This window comes from Myotis myotis, unplaced genomic scaffold, assembly GCF_014108235.1.
Source record: "Myotis myotis isolate mMyoMyo1 unplaced genomic scaffold, mMyoMyo1.p scaffold_m19_p_19, whole genome shotgun sequence".
Taxonomy (NCBI): Eukaryota; Metazoa; Chordata; class Mammalia; order Chiroptera; family Vespertilionidae; genus Myotis; species Myotis myotis.
The window spans coordinates 17,209,878-17,226,916 of NW_023416323.1; the positions used below are offsets into that span (position 1 = coordinate 17,209,878).

At 56.2% G+C, this 17,039-nt stretch overlaps 1 protein-coding gene across 4 annotated transcripts in view; it reads right to left on the reverse strand.

Annotated features, from left to right (window-relative positions):
• GSE1 (Gse1 coiled-coil protein) overlaps positions 1-10,573 on the reverse strand; it is a 416,147-nt gene extending 405,574 nt beyond the window's left edge. For 2 of the 4 annotated variants that reach the window (XM_036346654.1, XM_036346651.1), the window contains exon 1: positions 8,104-10,566. In XM_036346654.1, coding sequence (XP_036202547.1) covers positions 8,104-10,416 — 2,313 coding nt within the window. In that variant the 5' untranslated portion in view covers positions 10,417-10,566. Of the gene's footprint in view, positions 1-8,103 lie in introns of all 4 variants that reach the window. The other 2 variants (XM_036346653.1, XM_036346652.1) reach the window with 2 other exon arrangements.
• Between the last annotated feature and the right edge of the window lie 6,466 nt (positions 10,574-17,039).

Consider the following 17,039-nt stretch of genomic DNA (forward strand, 5'->3'; position numbering starts at 1 on the left):
CTTGAGACACAAACCCGATGCCTGGAGACCTGCAATAGGAGGTGTGACTGTATTCAGGGAGGAGTCACAAATGGGACTTTCTGAAGCCTATATCATGGTTTTTGCCTGCTTAAAAGCCCCCAGGAGAAAGCAGAACGCCAAGGGCTAAACAGGGAACTACCAGGTGGCCCAGCAATTCCACTCCTGGTGTCTACCCAAGAGAAATGAAAACACATGCCCACACCGAAACCTGCACACACATGTTCACAGCAGCATTATTCACAGCAGCCTCGAAGTGGAGACAACCCAGATGCCCATTACCTGCGGAGTGGATAAACAACAGGTAGTCTGTCCGTACAGTGGAATATTATTCAGCCATAAAAAGGCATAAAATACTGATATATGCCACCACATGGTTGAATCTCAAAGGCGTTAAGTGAACACAATCAGACACAAAGGACTCACATTGTATGATTCCATTTATAAGAACCATCCAGAATAGGCAGATCCCTGGGAACAGAAAGGAGATTAGTGGTGGCCAGGGGCTGGGGTGGGGGATGGGGAGTGACTGCTAATGGGTACAAGGTTTCTTTCGGGGCTGATGGACATGTTCTAGAATTAGATAGTGGTAATAGCTGTAATAGCTGCACAACTCTGTGACTGTACTAAAACCCACCAAATTATAATTTAAGAGAATGGATTTTATGGTGTGCGGATCTTATTTCAATTTAAAAACAAAAACAGCATCTTCTCAGGGTCAGCCCGCAGTCCTCCTGCCAATGAGGCCCCACCTGACCAGCCCTTGCGGCCTCTGAGATGAGCCCTCCCTGCCCTCTGGCACCTGGCCTTCCCCACTGCTCCGAGGTCCCACCTCAGGGCCCTGCCCAGATCCCCTTCGTCGCTCATGTGGCAGCCCCCACCCCACGCATGTCTCCCAGCTCCTCCATGACCCCTGTCACAATCCCTCCCTGCACCCAGTCTGGTTTGTTCACTGCTGGACCCTGAGGCCCAGAACAGTGCTGGGACACAGTAGGCACTCCATAAAGACAGACTGAACACATGGACAGAATCCTTTGTGACTGCCAGGCCTTCAAGATAAAAAGCCACAAACTCCTGGGCTGTGTTTACCTCTATCAGCAGTCTCATCCCAGTGCTGGAATCTTCTGGAAGTTTTAAAATCCCAGTGGCACGAAGGCCATCCCTCACAGATTCTCATTTAACAGGTTGTGGTAGGGTCCAGTCATTGGCATTTTTTTTTTCCAATTATCATAGTCTAGTCATTGGCACTTTAAAATTCAGACTGCTTCAAGTTGAATCACATGCATTTCCAGGGATTCCAAACACTGCCAAGTCCTCCTGCCTCATCCCTTCTTCCCACTGCAGGCAGAACTACTTAAGGTTTTCCAGTAACGATACTCCCCGCATCCAGGCCTTCGCACATGCTCCTCTGCCAGGAGCACATGACTCCCGTGTGGACCCGGCTGAGTCCTTTTCAGTCTTCAGGACTCAGCTTAGATGCCACCTCCTCCAGGAAGCCTTTCCTGAATGTACCTATTTTCCAAACTTCTGCTGGGCTCTCAGCAGACCCCAGCAGAGAACACACTGCATGGCTACAGTCAGTCCCTTCACTCCTGGTCCCCTGCCAGCACCCAAGGGCAGAGGCTGCCTGATTCCACAGCACGTCCTTGGAGCGTCAGGTGCTCACAGAGCACCTGGCGGACAGTAGGCATGCACGCAAACATTTGTTGAGCTAATGGGCAGAAAGTGTGTTTACATTTCTCGAGGGCAGCCCAGGACAAGGTAGAAGCAGAAGTGCAGCTGCGTCCCTGGCACAGGGCTGCCAGAATTTCTTACAAAACTTATACATATAATTAGCTGGTGTTACTGAAAAAAAAAGAAAAAACACAAACCAGCAAAAGTGGCATAAGGCTGTGGGCCTGTTGGTCCTCCTGGTGTAGCGTTGTCTGAAAAACGATGATCAGCGGGGTTTTTCTGACCCTAACATGTCATCATCCTCCACAGGGTAGAATATCATGGTGGTTCGGGGTCCAGGCATCATAGATGGAATTTAAATCCTAGACCTCACTAAATAGGGAGATATAGACAAAGGGTACAAACTTCCGGCTATAAGATCAACAAGTTTGGGGATCTAAATTACAGCATGGTGGTTACAGGTGATAATACTGTATCATATCCTTGAATATTGCCATGAGAGTAGATCTTACATGTTCTCACCACAAAAAGAAAGGGTAGCTATGTGAGCTAATGCTATGGTGGTAATCATTTTGCAACAAGTAAATGTATCAAATCAACACACTGTATACCTTAAACTTATAAAATGTTATGTGTCAATTATATCTCAATGAAAATTGGGGGGGAAATGAAAATGAAATAAAGAAAACTTAGACCCCAAGAAGTCATTCTCCGTCCCTAACTCCACAGAAGAAACCGCCAATATATCACTAGATATGTTCCCAGCAAGTCTAGGCACAGCCTCAGCATCCTTCTCATCACAGGGCCCCAGTCCGCTAGGCTCAGGCGGGTACTGCAGACCGCTTGTGAGCCCTGAAGACCAGACCTTTCATTCTGACAGATGGGGAAACCGGGTGAAGGTCACCCAGTAGGTAGAAGCTCCTTTCACAACTGTCCCCATAAGTTCCCACTTGGGGCTCCATGGAGAACGGCAGCCAGGTTCTGAAATGCTTTTCTGGACGGCAGGAGTACCATCGCTCTCCACCATCCGCACTGAAACATGGACCTAGGGCAGACGATGAGCCTGAATCCCAGACCTGGGCTGTTCCCAAGCTGAGAAAATGTGCAAAGGCGGCAAACTTGCCCAGAACCTACAAACACTCGAAAAACACTCATGGGTGCGATCCAGGGAAATCTAACCAGAGAAGGGGCCGGAAAGCTTTACAGATTCTGGCCGTGGCCAAAGGCAGCCACCCCTCCTCCAGCCCCTTCCCTTCCCTGCATCCAGAGTCGGCTGAGTTTTGAAGACCTTTTGTCTCCGCTTCCTCTTCCCCAGTTGTCTCCAATCACCTCCAGGTTTAGGACAAGGCAAGTCTGGAAAGTTCAGTCCTCGGAGCAGATGGCTCCCAACTGTCAAGCAAAGCACAGACTTCCCCTGGAGAAGGTGGTTGGCGCTTGAAAAAGGCCTAGAGCCCAGTTACTTCCCAGCGACGGGCTGGGACAGGGTGCCAGTCAGCCCAGTGGGGCAGCCCACAAAGCTCCCCTATCTGATCCGTCGCCATGCTGAGGTGCCCCACTAGCCTGGACGGGGCAGCAGGAGCGGCCAGGCCCTCCCTGAAGAGCAGGAGCCGTGTGGGCGCAGATAGCCAGGAAACACGGGAAACAGATGTGCGTGCTGGGCCTGACAGGCGAGTGATGACAGACGCGCTCTGCAGGCCTCAGATGTCAGCGCTGAGAAAAGAAAGGCACCGCGGCAGCAACACCTGTTCTGGGCTGGGAGGCCGCACTTGGGGGCTCGGCGAGGCGTCCCCACGGTGAGGGGCCAGGGTGCGGTTAGGTAAACAGCTGCACGCTCCATTACCCAGAACGCTCTCCAGACGGAGCTGGAAGAGGGAAGGGCGGCCTGCCCGCCAACTGGCTTGCAAGGAAAGCCAATCGATCATGCAGCTGACCCATCTTGGACGGAGCAGGCCTCTCCCAGCAGCAGGAGGAGTCCTGACTGAAATCTGAACACCTGAGCAATGCTGGGGAGAGCACAGACAAAGGGCACACGTTGTCAGCAGGCCAGAGGAGCGGGGGACAGAGAGCTGGCTAGTGGGGGCTTCTTGGGGCCTCTAGTCCATACAGACACCTCCTGCCTCTCAGCTGCTCTGGGTGGAGGAGGCACATGTAGAGAAAATGATGACCTGCCCCCGAAGGGCACTGCCACCTTCACAGCTGGAGCCCCAGAGAGGACAGAAAGGCAGGACAGAGTAGAGGTTAGGACACAGACTACAGAACTGGACTCCTGGACCCAATGCTGGTCCTGTTGTTACTGGCTGAGTGACCTTGGGCAAATTACTTGATCTCTCTGGACTTGCTGTTTCCTCTATGAAATGAGCACAGTGGCGCCTCCCCACACAGGGTTGTGATGAGGATTTAGTAAGTGTGAACACAGGTGAAGCAGGTGGCACAGCCTGGAACACGGAAAACATCCTATACAGGCATCATCATCAGGATGTCCCCAGTGCCATCGCCAGCAGCCTGGTCAGCTGTGCCCACTAGCTTTGAAGAGAGGGACAACCATTCTCCACCCCCAGCAGAGAGGTGGGGGCCAGGGACTGCAACATCAGAGCCGGGGGGTGACAACAAGAGACCCAGCAGAGCATCCAGTACCTCAGGGAGGGAGAAAGGAATGGACACGTCTCGTATCCTTGCTGAACGTAAGCTGCTCTGACATCACAAACCTTCCAGAGGATGATCATCTACACTGCGACGGAGGCTCAGAGAGGGCATGCGTTTACCCAAGGTCACACAGCCAGCTCCCAGCAGGATGAAAACGAAAGCCAGGCCTGTCAGAAGGCCGACCCAGGGTCTTTCGGTGGCTCTGCAGAGCCTTGTGTGTGATGGGGCTCCTCCGCGGGGAAGGGATGCCAGGACCCTGGAAGGGTGGGCTGCAGCCTCCCCAGCCCAGCCTTGGCACAGCCCTATCCGAGCGGCCAGCTCAGAGACGTGGTGACTGCAGGGCAGGGTGCTCCGGGGCAAGGGGTCCAGCTGGAGAGAAAAGCTACAAACACACCCCAAGGGCACTGGTGATACTCTCCTTTCTTTCCTTCTTCCCTGTGTCCTTCTTTCCTTCCCTCTCCTCCTTCCCTTCGCTTCCCTTCCCTTCGCTTCCCTTCCCTTCCCTCCTTTCCTTCCCTCTTTTCCTTTCCTTCCCTCTTTTCCTTCCTTCCCTCCTTCCCTCCTTCCTTCTCTCCCATTTTCTTTCATACTATTTAAGGTTGTCACTAAGGAATACATGCTAACAGGAAACAGCTGAGCATTATAGAAGGCGGTATGGATGAGGCTCTGGAACATACCGTCCCAGCTAAGTGGTTTCCCTGCGGCCACCCTCCAAAGCCCCAGCCACTCCCCCCAAATTCTCAAACCACACGCTAAAGAGAGACACAGAATATGAACGTGAGAACCAAGGAGTCGGGAGCTGGCATAGGAAACGAGCGTGGCGGCCTCTGCCCCTCCCGGTGGCTCAGCTGCTGCTTTGCCCACAGTTCCTGCGCACCAGTCCCTTTGTAGTGCTCCCAGCTCCCGCCAGCGTGCATGCGCTCTCACTCCCCACCCGGGCCTGGCACGGCCTCCTCCTCCTCCTGCTGTGCTCCCAGCTCTGCGGGAGGCTATAGTCTTTGTTGACTCTTTGTCCCCTGACACTGAAGGCTCTGAACTTGCCACCAAGTCCTCGGTGCCTAGAACAGCACCTGCCTCAGAGGAGGCACCTCATGAACGCTGGCTGAATGAATGGGAGGCAGGGGTGCAGGGAGGAAAGGCAGACGCTGCATTTCCGGCATCTCCTGTCAATCAGGTGCTCTTACAGGTGGGGTCTATGCTTCTCTTTCCATCGTCTACTCCAGCCTGAGGCCCACCCTGCTGCCTCCACCACAAACAGGCGCGCTGGCCTCACCATCCACCTGCATTGCTGCCACAGCCAGGCCCTGCGGGGATCTGTTCCTGGCCTGATCCAAGCCTTCTTGTAAGAACTTTTTATTGCTCCCCTAAACCCAACTTCCTTTTCCTGCTTTCAAGGCTTCTAGTTACTCCATCCTGACTTCCCCTTCACCTCACCTCCACCACACCCACAGGTACTCCTGCCCATCCAAGGCTGCATGGCTCCTCCTTACCTCTGTCCCTTTCCTCCTGCTTTACCTCACTCCATCCAATGAACAGGACTTCGGGGTCAGAAGACCTGGGTTCAAAAGCCCCCTCAGCCATCTACTTGGATAGTTACCAAAGTCATCGGACTTTTCTGAGTCTCAACTTACTCATCTGTAAAATGGGAATCATCGGGCCTCATAGGGCTATGGTGAGGAGTTAGAAAAAGAAATGGTGCAAAAGTTAGTCTGACATCCAGCCTTCCCAAACTCACGCCAACCACTTCTGGACAGATACCAGCTTGCGTGTTCTTCCACACCAGGCTACCCTCAGCTCCCACCTCCCCAGCTGGACTAAGAACTGTAGCTTCTTTTGTTTCCTCAAGCTCCTATCCGTTGAGGCCCCCAGTTGGCATCTCATCAATCCTGATGAGCAAGCAAATCAACATGAGAAAACTCGGCCCAGTTTGGATGTCCTGCAGAAAACATGCTGTCGGAGAGGCCCCAGAGACAGCACTTTGATTACCCCATGACACACTGTCATACCTGAAATCCACACCCAGCCTGCAAACCCGAAGCCTCGTGGAAGATTAACCTAGAAAAAACTGCCCCAACACGTCGGGTGGACATGGGCCCACTACCATCCAAGCACTTGACTTTCTGGGAGTGTTTACATTCCCCCATTCATTCAATTCTCACAGTGACCCTGCAAGGCGGGTGATAGAGATTGCCACTCCTCAGCCAAGGGAACGAGCTCGGCAAGGATAATAAACGGACTCATTGGCACTTGGTTTCTCAGAGAAAGGAAAAGAGTGGAACCCAGATCTGTCCTGCTCCAAAGCTGGGCTCTTCTCCCAGTGCCAGCCCTTGTGGAAAGTGCAATTCTCCAGATGTCCAGCAGTAGGCGCCACAAAGATCTGCCACCCACCACAAACGAGAGGACCTACCACCAAAGTCCCCAAAGGCAGCTCTGAAGTCCAAAGCAACATCAGTGCAGAAGGAGCCCTGGATAGAGCATGAGGAATGGGGCCAAACCCATGACGGGGGGTAGAGGAGGGAGTGGCAGGCAGGGGGTCAAATTTGGGCCCTGTCACTTTATTTATTTATTTTATTTCAGAGAGGAAGGGAGAGGGAGAGAGAGATAGAAACATCAATGATGAGGGAGAATCATTGACTGGCTACCTCCTGCACACCCCACACTGGGGATCGAGCACTCAACCCAGGCATATGGCCTGACTGGGAATCGAACCATGACCTCCTGGCTCCTAGGTTGACACACAATCACTGAGCCACGCCGGCCAGGCCATGGGCCCGGTCACTTTAAAGGTGCCACACACATGGACACAGGAACCTTTCAAACAAGTGGAATGACTATTCCTGAACAGACCAGAGAGAGAGTTCCCCATTCCCACATCCTTCTGCGGGCCCCTCACCAGCGGCTACCGCTTACAGGCGTCTGATTGAAACAAGCCGGTCTGTCTTTGGTAGAAATCAGGACTCACGACCCTGGGTGGCCATAATGGTGATCACAGCTCACAGATGCCCACTTCAGACCCACCAGGGGCAGCGCCCGCTTCAGTCTTTGCAAAGCCAGATCCGAAATGAACTGAGCCCTGTCTGGCTCCTCTTGGGCAGGCAGCGTGAAGGCAGGCGCCTTATAAACAGGGCCAGCGCCAGGCCTCCTGCCTCCTCCGGCACAGCTGACTTGCAGAGAAGAAAGACTCACTTCCCACAGGGGGAAAAGTCTGTTTAGGCCACTGTCCTCCTGGGTACCAAACCCTCACATCTGGAAATCTTTCTATCTGCTGTTAAGCAGCCAGAGTCACAAAGGGAAAGTGTGAACTTGGATGGAAAACTCTGGAAAAGCTAAGCCACCAGGGAGCTAGAGTGAAGAGGAACTTCCACCTCTGATGTGTTTGAAACCGGGTAAGTACGGAGACCTCTCAGTGACCTGCGTGGCTGGACTAATTACCAATGTTATCAGGCGGATGACAGACATGCCCCGAACTTCCTCTGTTTGGTAGATTCTGCTGCAAACACACTCAAGTTCAGGCCCATGCTTGCTGCTTTCAGCTGTGCCCTATTCTTCCACAAGACCACTCCTGGCCCCCAACTCCTCTGAGCTGGGCATGCCTCTCAGCCCAGCCAAGCCGGTACATCCACCCAACACCAGCCTGCTGACTCAGGCAGGGCACCTCCTGCTGGAACACACCACACAGAATCAGTGCTAACTCCTGGCAGAGAAACAGAAAACATCTCTTCTTTCCCTGCCTGGATGTCAGAGGATGAGATGAGAACCGCTGCTTACCTTTATCGCCGTTGCCACTGGGGAGCTCCAGCCCACAGGTCCCTGGCGGGTAAGCCCTTGGCCAGCACACACCAGCGTCCCACACTCCACACAGGCGCCGATGATCAGCTGCCGCCCGTCGTCCACCAGCAGGCTGTGGCTCGCTCGCAGGGTATAGAGAAACAAGGGCAGCCGGGCCACCCGCACAGCCTTCAACCCAAGACACCGCTTCCTCTCCTGCTGGCAGAAGAAGCACACAAACGTGTCCACTTGGTACTGCCGGGACCAGGCACTGACAGCATGGTGGGCATTGCGTGCCTCGTGCTGCAGCCACTGGCCTAGCAAGTCGTGGTAGCAGAGCACGCAGGTGGCCACCAGGCCCGTGGAGTCGGCAGGCCTGGCACGTGGAGCAGGTGGGTACACAGTGAGGAAGGGGAAGAAGGGTTCCTTCTCGCCCAAGCGACTGGAGGGGTTCACGTTGAGCTGGAACTCCTTCCCGGGGCCCAGCTCAGTCCCGCAGATGTAGCAGACGGACACGGCGCTGCCCTGGGTCGATGTGGGCAGCTCGGAGAGAGCAGGGTCAGAGGCAGGGAAGGCCTGGTGGTACCTGCCCAGGAAGCCCTGCACAGAGGTGATGAGCTCCTCATTCTGACAGGCCCGGTACAGGGCCCAGATGTCCTCCAGGACGCTGAAGCACTTGGGGCAGCTACGAACCTCACCGCGCTTGTTGGGGCCTCGGGCATTGGGGGGGCAGGGCAGGAGGCTGAGGAAGGGGAAATGCATGGTGCTCCTGGCATTGCCATTGAGGATCCTGGAGGCCACAGCCCGGGCGTCAGGGGTGCAGTCCTCACCACAGAGGTAGCAGGCCTCTGGCAGGGTCCCCGAGGTGGTGCCCTCCTCCCTCGGGAGCCTCCTGCCCTTGGAGGCCATGCCGGGGGCGTGGCTGTTCAGAGGCACCACGTACAGTCTCTGCAGGACAGGCACGCTGGCCAGCTCGAAGCTTTGCCACTGCTGCATGAGGGAGGAGAAGCAGCAGGGACACACCAGCGTGCTGCCGCCCTCGCTGATGGGCTGAGCCCCGGGAGGTGGGCTGTGCAGCCACAGGAAGGGAAAGAAGGGGGCCTGAGCCAGCTTCTCCTGCTTCTGCACGTGGATCTGGTGCTGCGAGGCCGGGGACAGCGCCGACCCGCAGATGTAGCAGCAAAGGCCCCCTGGTGGCGCCGGGCGGCTCTCCGGAGGAACCCGGGGGACGCGGCCACCGGTCTCCTTCTCTTTGGGGCCACAGGGGCTCGGGAGAGGCGGCTCCTTGCGGTCCTCCTCCTCGCTGGTGATGTGGATGTCACTGTCCTCGGAGAGGCAGTAGCCTCCACGGGGCTCCCCCAGGGGCCTGCTCTCCAGCGTCTTGACGGCCCTGCCTGAAGGGGCTCCTCTCATGCCGTCTGCAGGGGCCACTGGGGCTGGAGGGCCTGGCCAAGGGCCTTGAATCCCTCTCAGGACACTGGCCCGGGCCTCAGGGACCCAGGGCCTCCCGACGCCCTTTCTCCGGCGCCGAATGCCGGTCTTGGGCTCCCCGTCCACGTGGAGCTTCGAGGGGTCCCCCTCCTCCTCCTCCACGTCACCCTGCGCGGGGGTCTCGGCGCTCTGTCCCGGAGGGGGTCCCGGCGCCGTCCTCCACTCCTGGCAGCGGCCGCCACGAGGCCCAGGCCCCAGAGGGGTCCGCGCCGCTGGCGCCCCGTCCTGGCGGGGGCTTAAGGCGTCGCGCGCGACAGAGTCGGGCTCCGAGAGGGGGTCGGTGTCCGACAGCTCCGACAACTCCGAGTCTCGAGGCTCTTCGGCGGAGATCCGGGGGCCGGGGCCACCGCCGTCGTCGTCTTCGTCGTCGTCGCCGGCCGCGCCACCCAGGGCGTAGGCGACGTTCCACTCGCGGGGGGCCCCTGCGCCCCCGCGGCGCCCGCCCGCGCCCGCGTCGCACTGGTGGGGCCGCTTGAGCCAGTACATGCGCTTGTCCACGGGCGTGCGGGCGCGCTCGAAGGCGGCCCACTGCTCGCCCAGGAAGCAGCGGCACACGGCGCACACCAGCACGCAGCCGTCGGCCGGGGACAGCTCGCGCGCGCCGGGCGCCGGCTCCTGCTGCTGCAGGAACGGGAAGAAGGGCTGCGCCGGGGTCCCCGCGCCCGCCGCCGCCGGCTGCTTCACCTGCAGCTTCAGCTCCTTGCCGCGCCCGATGCCGCCGCCGCAGATGAAGCAGGAGAGCGGCGCGCCGCCGCCGCCCGCCGCCCGCTCGCCCACGGCGGCCATGAGCCGCTGCTTGCGGGAGACCGGCCGCCCGCTCATGGCCGCCCCGCGCCGCCCTCAGCGCCCGCCCGCGCCGCCGCCGCGCCCAACTTGGAGCATGTGTGCGCGCCGCAAAGTTTGGCGGCGGGCGGCCGGCGCGGGCGCGGGAGCTCGGCCGCTCACAGGGGCGCCCCCCCGCCCCCGGCCCGCCCAGCCCCCGGCGGCGCCGCGCCCAGCGCGCCCGGAACGCAGCGGCGGCGGCGGCGGGCCCCGGGCGGCTGGAGCGGCAGCCGCATGTGCGAGCTCGGCGCCTGCCAAAGCGTTGGGTCATTTAATTGGGGAGGAGGGAGGCGGGAGGGCGGGCGCGGAGGGAGGAGAAGGGAGGAGGAGAGCGGGCGGGAACCAGCGGGCGGGGAATCCCTCCCTCGCGCGCCCTCCCCTCCTCCTCCCCGTTCTCCCCCTTTCCTAGGCTGTTCCCCCTCTTCCCTCCCCCCGCGTCCCAAACTGCGCACAATAGCGCGCCGGCTCCTCTATCTATTTTGTGTCCAGCCGGGAGCCGCGAACGATGATTCATTGCCCCAATTAGGGGCTCTCTCCAGCGCGCCAGGCTGGAGCTGTCTGAAGGGTCTCCTCGGGGGACCCGCGGAAACCCATCAGCGGCTACAGCTGGTCTTTAAGTAAAGGTCAAGCAGGACGCAGGAGGAGGCAGGTAAGGAAGTGGCTGGTGTCCCCTGAGACTGAGGAGTCGGAGAAGGCGCTCTCGTGGGGGAAGAGCAGCCTCAGTCCAGGAGCCAAGTCCATTCAGGGTGCTATGGCCCCCTCCTCCTTCTAAAAGGGGGACCCCACAAGGGTCATTACAGCCCTCCGCGGCCCAGAGTTGGGGGCACTTTCCAGTGCCCAGTGTTCTAAATTTGGAGGCAGAGGGAAGAGGAGCCGTCGGTCTCCTGGAACACACTAGTAGACGCACCATCCTGGGGGCAGAGGCCTCGCCTGACACACCCCTCTGCACCCCTGTCCAGGGGCAGAAAGGGTCCTGTGTGTCCAGAGCTGTGTGTTCCAGGGCAAGTGACTCAACAACTCTGGGGCCTTCCTTCCTCTTGTTAAACGGGAGCTCTGACAGGGGATTCACTGTTTCCATGTAATTATTGTGTATGTGAATAGATGCATTGTATTTATTTAATACACAGAGAGAGACCTTAGCATGCGCCAGGGTTCTTTTCTAAGCACTTTATTTATTTATTTAGTTAGTTAGTTATTGTTAATCCTTAACGGAGGATATTTTTTCCACTGATTTTTAAGGAGAGTGGACGAGAAGAAGAGAGAGAGAAACATCGATTGGTTGCCTCCTGCATGCCAGATACCTGACCTTGACCAGGAATCAAACCCTCGAGCTGAAGCTCTAACCACTGAGCCCACCAGCCAGTGGTTCTTTTCTAAGCACTTTATATGCACCAGCACAGTGACTCCTCCCAGAAACTCTGGGTTAAAGTGTGATGGAAAGCCTGTTTTACGGATGAGAAAGAGGAGGCACTGAGGGTTAAGTTACTTTTCAGGAGTGCTGGGGCTGGGAGTCAGACCCTGTGCAGCCTCACCAGGCACACGTCTGGTCCCCATCACCCTCTGCTGATCGTGATTGTCTATGGTAGGAGACATGGCAAGGACCCCTCCGTACTCCCTGCAGCTCTGACAGGCTGGAGGCCTTGGCACATCCAGGCCTTTCTGGGCCTCACATTTCCCATCTGTGAAATGCCACCCCTTCCAGCCTCAAAATTCTATGAGTCTCTGACTTCTAAGCAGGTGACAGCTGTCCTGACCTGCCAGCTGGAGCCCAGAGTGAGCCCGGGGACAAAGGTGCCATGTGGGCCCCTGTGCCCTCTGGGGCACTGACATGTAAATAAAACTAGGCTTCCTCTGGCGAGGAGGAGGGCCATGCATTATAAATAAATGGAACAAGAGGAAAGGGCCACCTCTTTGGAAACCCTGGTGGCTATTCCAGGGGTCACAGTCCAGGGGTGAACAGGAAAATCAGCATCATCGCCAGAAACGCAAAATGCAGGCCTTCACCGAGGCTCATAAAACAGCTGTATCAGCCAAACTGCCCCGAAGGAATGTTGGAGGCAGGGCAAGGGGTTTCCCTGCTTCTGGCATTTTTAATACCTGGTGAGAGGAGGTGGACGGGTTAGAAAAACTTTGAAGGGTGAGGTCTGTTTGATTGTATCCTAGCACAAGTAGGAAGCCTCACACAGACCAAGAGCTGCTGGTAAAGCTATGCCAGCTTAGGCAGTGCAGGTCCGCTGTGGGTTCCGTGAGGCTTGCACATGCTGTTCCTTCCACCTCAAATGCCTTTCCGGGCTCTCTGCTCCTCTTCTCTTTATGGTCTTGGCTGCAGTATCTTCCCGGAGAGACTTCCCTGCCGTCTCCATTTCAAATCGGTCCCTCCTGTTATTCTCTGACTCAGCTCATTGGCATAGGAATTTGCTGTTGATTTTCTTCTCTGTCGACTGTTCCCTGTCTGTGCTCCTTCCCCCGGGCAGGAATCAGATCTGTCTTGTTCACGGTGGATATCCTGTCCCATCCCTCTCTAGTTGAGTGAGCCTTGGGCAAACCTCTCAGCTCCCGAAATCTCAGTCTCCTGCTCTGTACAATGGGATCTTGATCCTCACCAGATTTTTGTGTGTGGATCAAATGAGGCAGAGAGAGCCCGATGCGCTGGGCACGGGGCCTGGCACGTTGTAGGTGACAGTGTGTGCGTGTTGACTCTGCCTGGCTCTATCCAGTGTTGAGGAGGTTCTACTACTGCCTGTCTGCAATCTGAGGTGAGAGGGACACTGTGATGAGGTCCCACACAGTGTCTGAGGAAGGAGGGCCCCAGGGGTCAACCGGATACAAAAAAGGAGGTGGAGTTTTCTTGGCTAAGCTGGGATCAGTCAGTATGTGCCACATGTGTGAAGGTGTGTGTCTGCATGTGCTTGTGTGTATGAGTATGCATGCGTTCAAGTGTCTCTGTATTTGTGTTTGCATGTGTTGGTGTGTATGTGTGCATGTGTACATGCATGTGCCTGTGTGTGCATATGAAGCGGGCCAGGAGCAGGAAGAGAGAAGCATCCAGCTGGATGTTTTATTTCCCTCAATGACCCAGTGACTCAGGTCATTCCCCTGCCACACATCTCGGGAGCCAGGCACAGATCTCAGAAGGAGGAAGGCAGGTGATGATGGTTGGTGATCTGTGGGTGGATGGCATCTGGGTGGGGCCACGAGTACAGATTGACATAGCAGATTAACACCGCAGTTCTGCCATTTACTAGCTGTGTGGCCTTGACCTGCAACTTAACCTCTCTGAGCCTCAGTTTCCCCATCTGTAAAACAGGGATAACAAAACACCGTCCCCATAGCGCTGGGAGGAGGATGGAGTGAGACAGCCCAGGCGAAGCACTCTCTCTGAACACAGAGGTGACAGTAGTTTGGCACGTGGGCGGGATATGAAGTACACGCAGAGACCTGTGCCTTACAGATGCAAAGGCACCAAATCTTAACAATGAGCCAGTGAGGTAGGTTCTGTTATATCCCCAGTTTACAGGTGAGGAGATCAAGGCACAGGGAAGGGCAGTAAAGGCCCAAGGTCACGCAGCGTGGTGGCTGGACCTAGGCACCATGTCTCCATAAGTCCCTTAGCTTTGCCCTAAGTCTGAGATGCCAGCTTGTTAGGGCAGGGAGGGCAGAGTCCTGTCCTCCCTCTCCTCACATGTGTCCCCAATTTCACAGGTAAGGAAACTGAGGCCCTGGCAGGTTTGTGCCTGGACACAAAACAGGCCAAGTGTGCGCGAAGATGAGGAATGTCAAGGCTCATCTGTGTTAGCGTCACATGCCAAAACAGTCTCAAAGTTCCCGTTTGTAAGGGAGAAGTGAGAAAAGCTCATCAGGAATGAGCCACCAGAATATCCCAGAGCCACAGCCTCCCGACCCCAGCAGAGCCATCTCTCTGCTTCCCTGAGTCTCTCCACCCCATTTGCAGCTCCCTCAGACCCCGCAGTGTGCGGCCCCAGCTCTCCCCATCTCTGTTCCTAGGATGCCAGTGCAGTGGACTTGAAAAGCCCTGGCAGAGGCTCACAGGCAGACCTGGCTCCGGGAAATGGGAGGAAAGGCCCACCCCTCGGTTCTGCAGGAGACCAGAAAGCATCATTGCGGAGCATCTGGGCACATCTCAGACTTGGGGCTTTCTGCAGTGCTGGCTCAGAAGCTTCAGGAACCTGCCCCCACCCTGGGGGAGAGTGAGCTTCCAGGCTCCCAGCACTGAGCACAGGTGATTTTATGTGTCTGTTTCTGAGCCTGCCTCTCCCACCGGAGCAGAGCCTGAGTGACTTCCCTTTCCCCATCCCACAGTGTCTCAAAGCCAGGGGCACAGTTAGGGCCCATCCCTGCTTGAACCTGGGATGCCAGACTACATCCCAAACCTCACCACACCTTCTAAGTTCCAGAGTCGGGCAGCTCCCGCCACCTCTCCTGCTCTGTCTTCTAGTCTCTTACTCTTCCCAGTGCCAGCAGTCCAGATCAGTGCCCCACTTCTCTGGACCCCATACCCCCACTTCCCTCCTCACTGGGGCCTCTGCCATTTCCTCCTCCCTCTACACTGTGCACGCACCCTTGGCATCCCTCCCAGGCCCATGCACCTTCCCAGGCTGGCCCATCCTTCCTCTTTTAGAGCCTACGTATGCTGTGTGTTTGGCCTGTAGCTCGCTGGGGACTAGAAAAATATAATGTATCATCTGACTGCCCTATTTTTTGCCTAAGAATGAAGCAGGCACTTCTCTCCTCTCAAAAGGAGCTTCAAACATAGCCGGCTGCTGGCAAAAGTATGTTCTTCTCAGAGGAGGAAATGAAATCGTTAACAATAAAGAAAAACAAGACCTGGGATTTATGGAGGCCTTGGGTGTATGAACCATTTCGCATGTATTAGATTGCAGGGCAGAGCCCAGCGGGAGTCCCCATCTCCATTTGAGAGATGAGGAGACTGAGGCTGAAGGACACCGTTCCTGAGACCAAGCTAAGCTCCCAGCGGCCGGGCTGGTGCAATCTCCTTGCCTTTTGTATGTGTGAGCCGTGCCGACTTGTTCAATGTAAACACCGAAAAAGATGTGTTTTTGGCGACCCTGACTCAGCATCCCTTCTTTATTCAAACACATTAGCCTCAGAGAATGGAAGTGGGGACCACTTCCCATATCTGGGGCCTGACACAACATAGGCAGAGGCATTTGTAAGCTGCAAAGTGCTTTCTGGAGGAAAAAAAAAAAAATCCCTGCTCGCATTGCACAATTAAGGATCAGAGCACGGGACACATACTAGACAAAGAGCAAAATCAGGTGCCCCTAAAATTCTGCCTGCTCCCGTTAACCTGGAAAAAGAATCCAGAAGCAAACAGCCCAGTCTCCCCGTCTAGGAGACACCATTCCCCCAATCTCCTCCATCTCAGAATCCCAGGCTATTCCCATGAACTTCGCAGCCTCATAAAACTCCTTTGATAAACGATCGCCAGGGTGGACCTGCCACTGGGGATGATGGGACAAGCCCGCCGCATAAATCTTGAGTGTGCTCAAAGACTCCCTTGCTGCTGGCTTCTCAACAGACCCCTGATTTGCAGCACAAAATCCACAGCGATCATTTCTGTGGTTACTTCCTGGCTTCTGAGCCAGGGAGGTTTCTGGAGAAAGTTGGGCATAGGTGGGTGGGGGAGGGGTGGGACAAAAGCAGAAGGCAATGACTTGGCACTGCCTCGAGGGTGCCCGGCATGCAGTAGGTGCTCAGTACAAACCGGTCCGCGCCCTACAGCAGGTAAAAATGGCAGCCAATGTTCCCTGCACACTGACTACATCCGAGAGGTTATGTTCAGAGGTTACGTCATCATCTAGTTTAGGTCTCCGGACAGCCTGAGAAATAGGCGTGTTACCCGGTTTTACTGATGGGAACTTTGAATGTGCGTCCCACGATCACAGAGCTGGGAAGTGGTCGAGCTGAATTCAAACAGAGGCAGACGGGCCTTGCTCTGATGTGTACTGACTGCCGCATGCCCAGCTCCTGGCCTGCCAGGCCAGCCTCCCCTGATCCTTTGCAATAAAGGCATCCTTGTCCCTGGGTGGGTCGTGTTAGGGAGGCTATTGGTCAGGGCTTGCTGGAGGCCTGTGAGTCCGGCTTAGGGCTTCACCAGCGGCCCTGCCCCCGCCCAGGCTCCCCTCACCCTCAGCAGCCAAGCTCGCAGGCCCCGGAATGCTCAGTGGGCTGCGGCAGGTCCTCGGTGCTGGTACTGCCGACGGGGGCTGGGGAGTCAGCAGCAACAGATTCTTTCCAGCTGTTACTCTGAGTCACTACAGGATATTCCAAAGCCTGACCGCCAGCCGGCCTGTCCTAGTCTTTTATTTCTGCGGTTGGTTGGGCCTGGACTCATTGATGGGGATGTAAACTTGGCCTGAAGCATGTGTCCAACACTAAACTGGGTTGTTTCTTAAAAACCTTTTGTTGAAGTGTGGCCTCCATACAGAACAGTGTGCGTCATCACAGGGGTCCAGCTTGTGGAATTTTCACAGAGTAAGCACATCTGTGTAACCAGGACCCAGAAATAAGGCCTGTCCCGTCTCCCAGCAGCCCCCTTGCAGGTCCTACCCCGACCAAGGCCGGCACCTTACAGCTAGGAG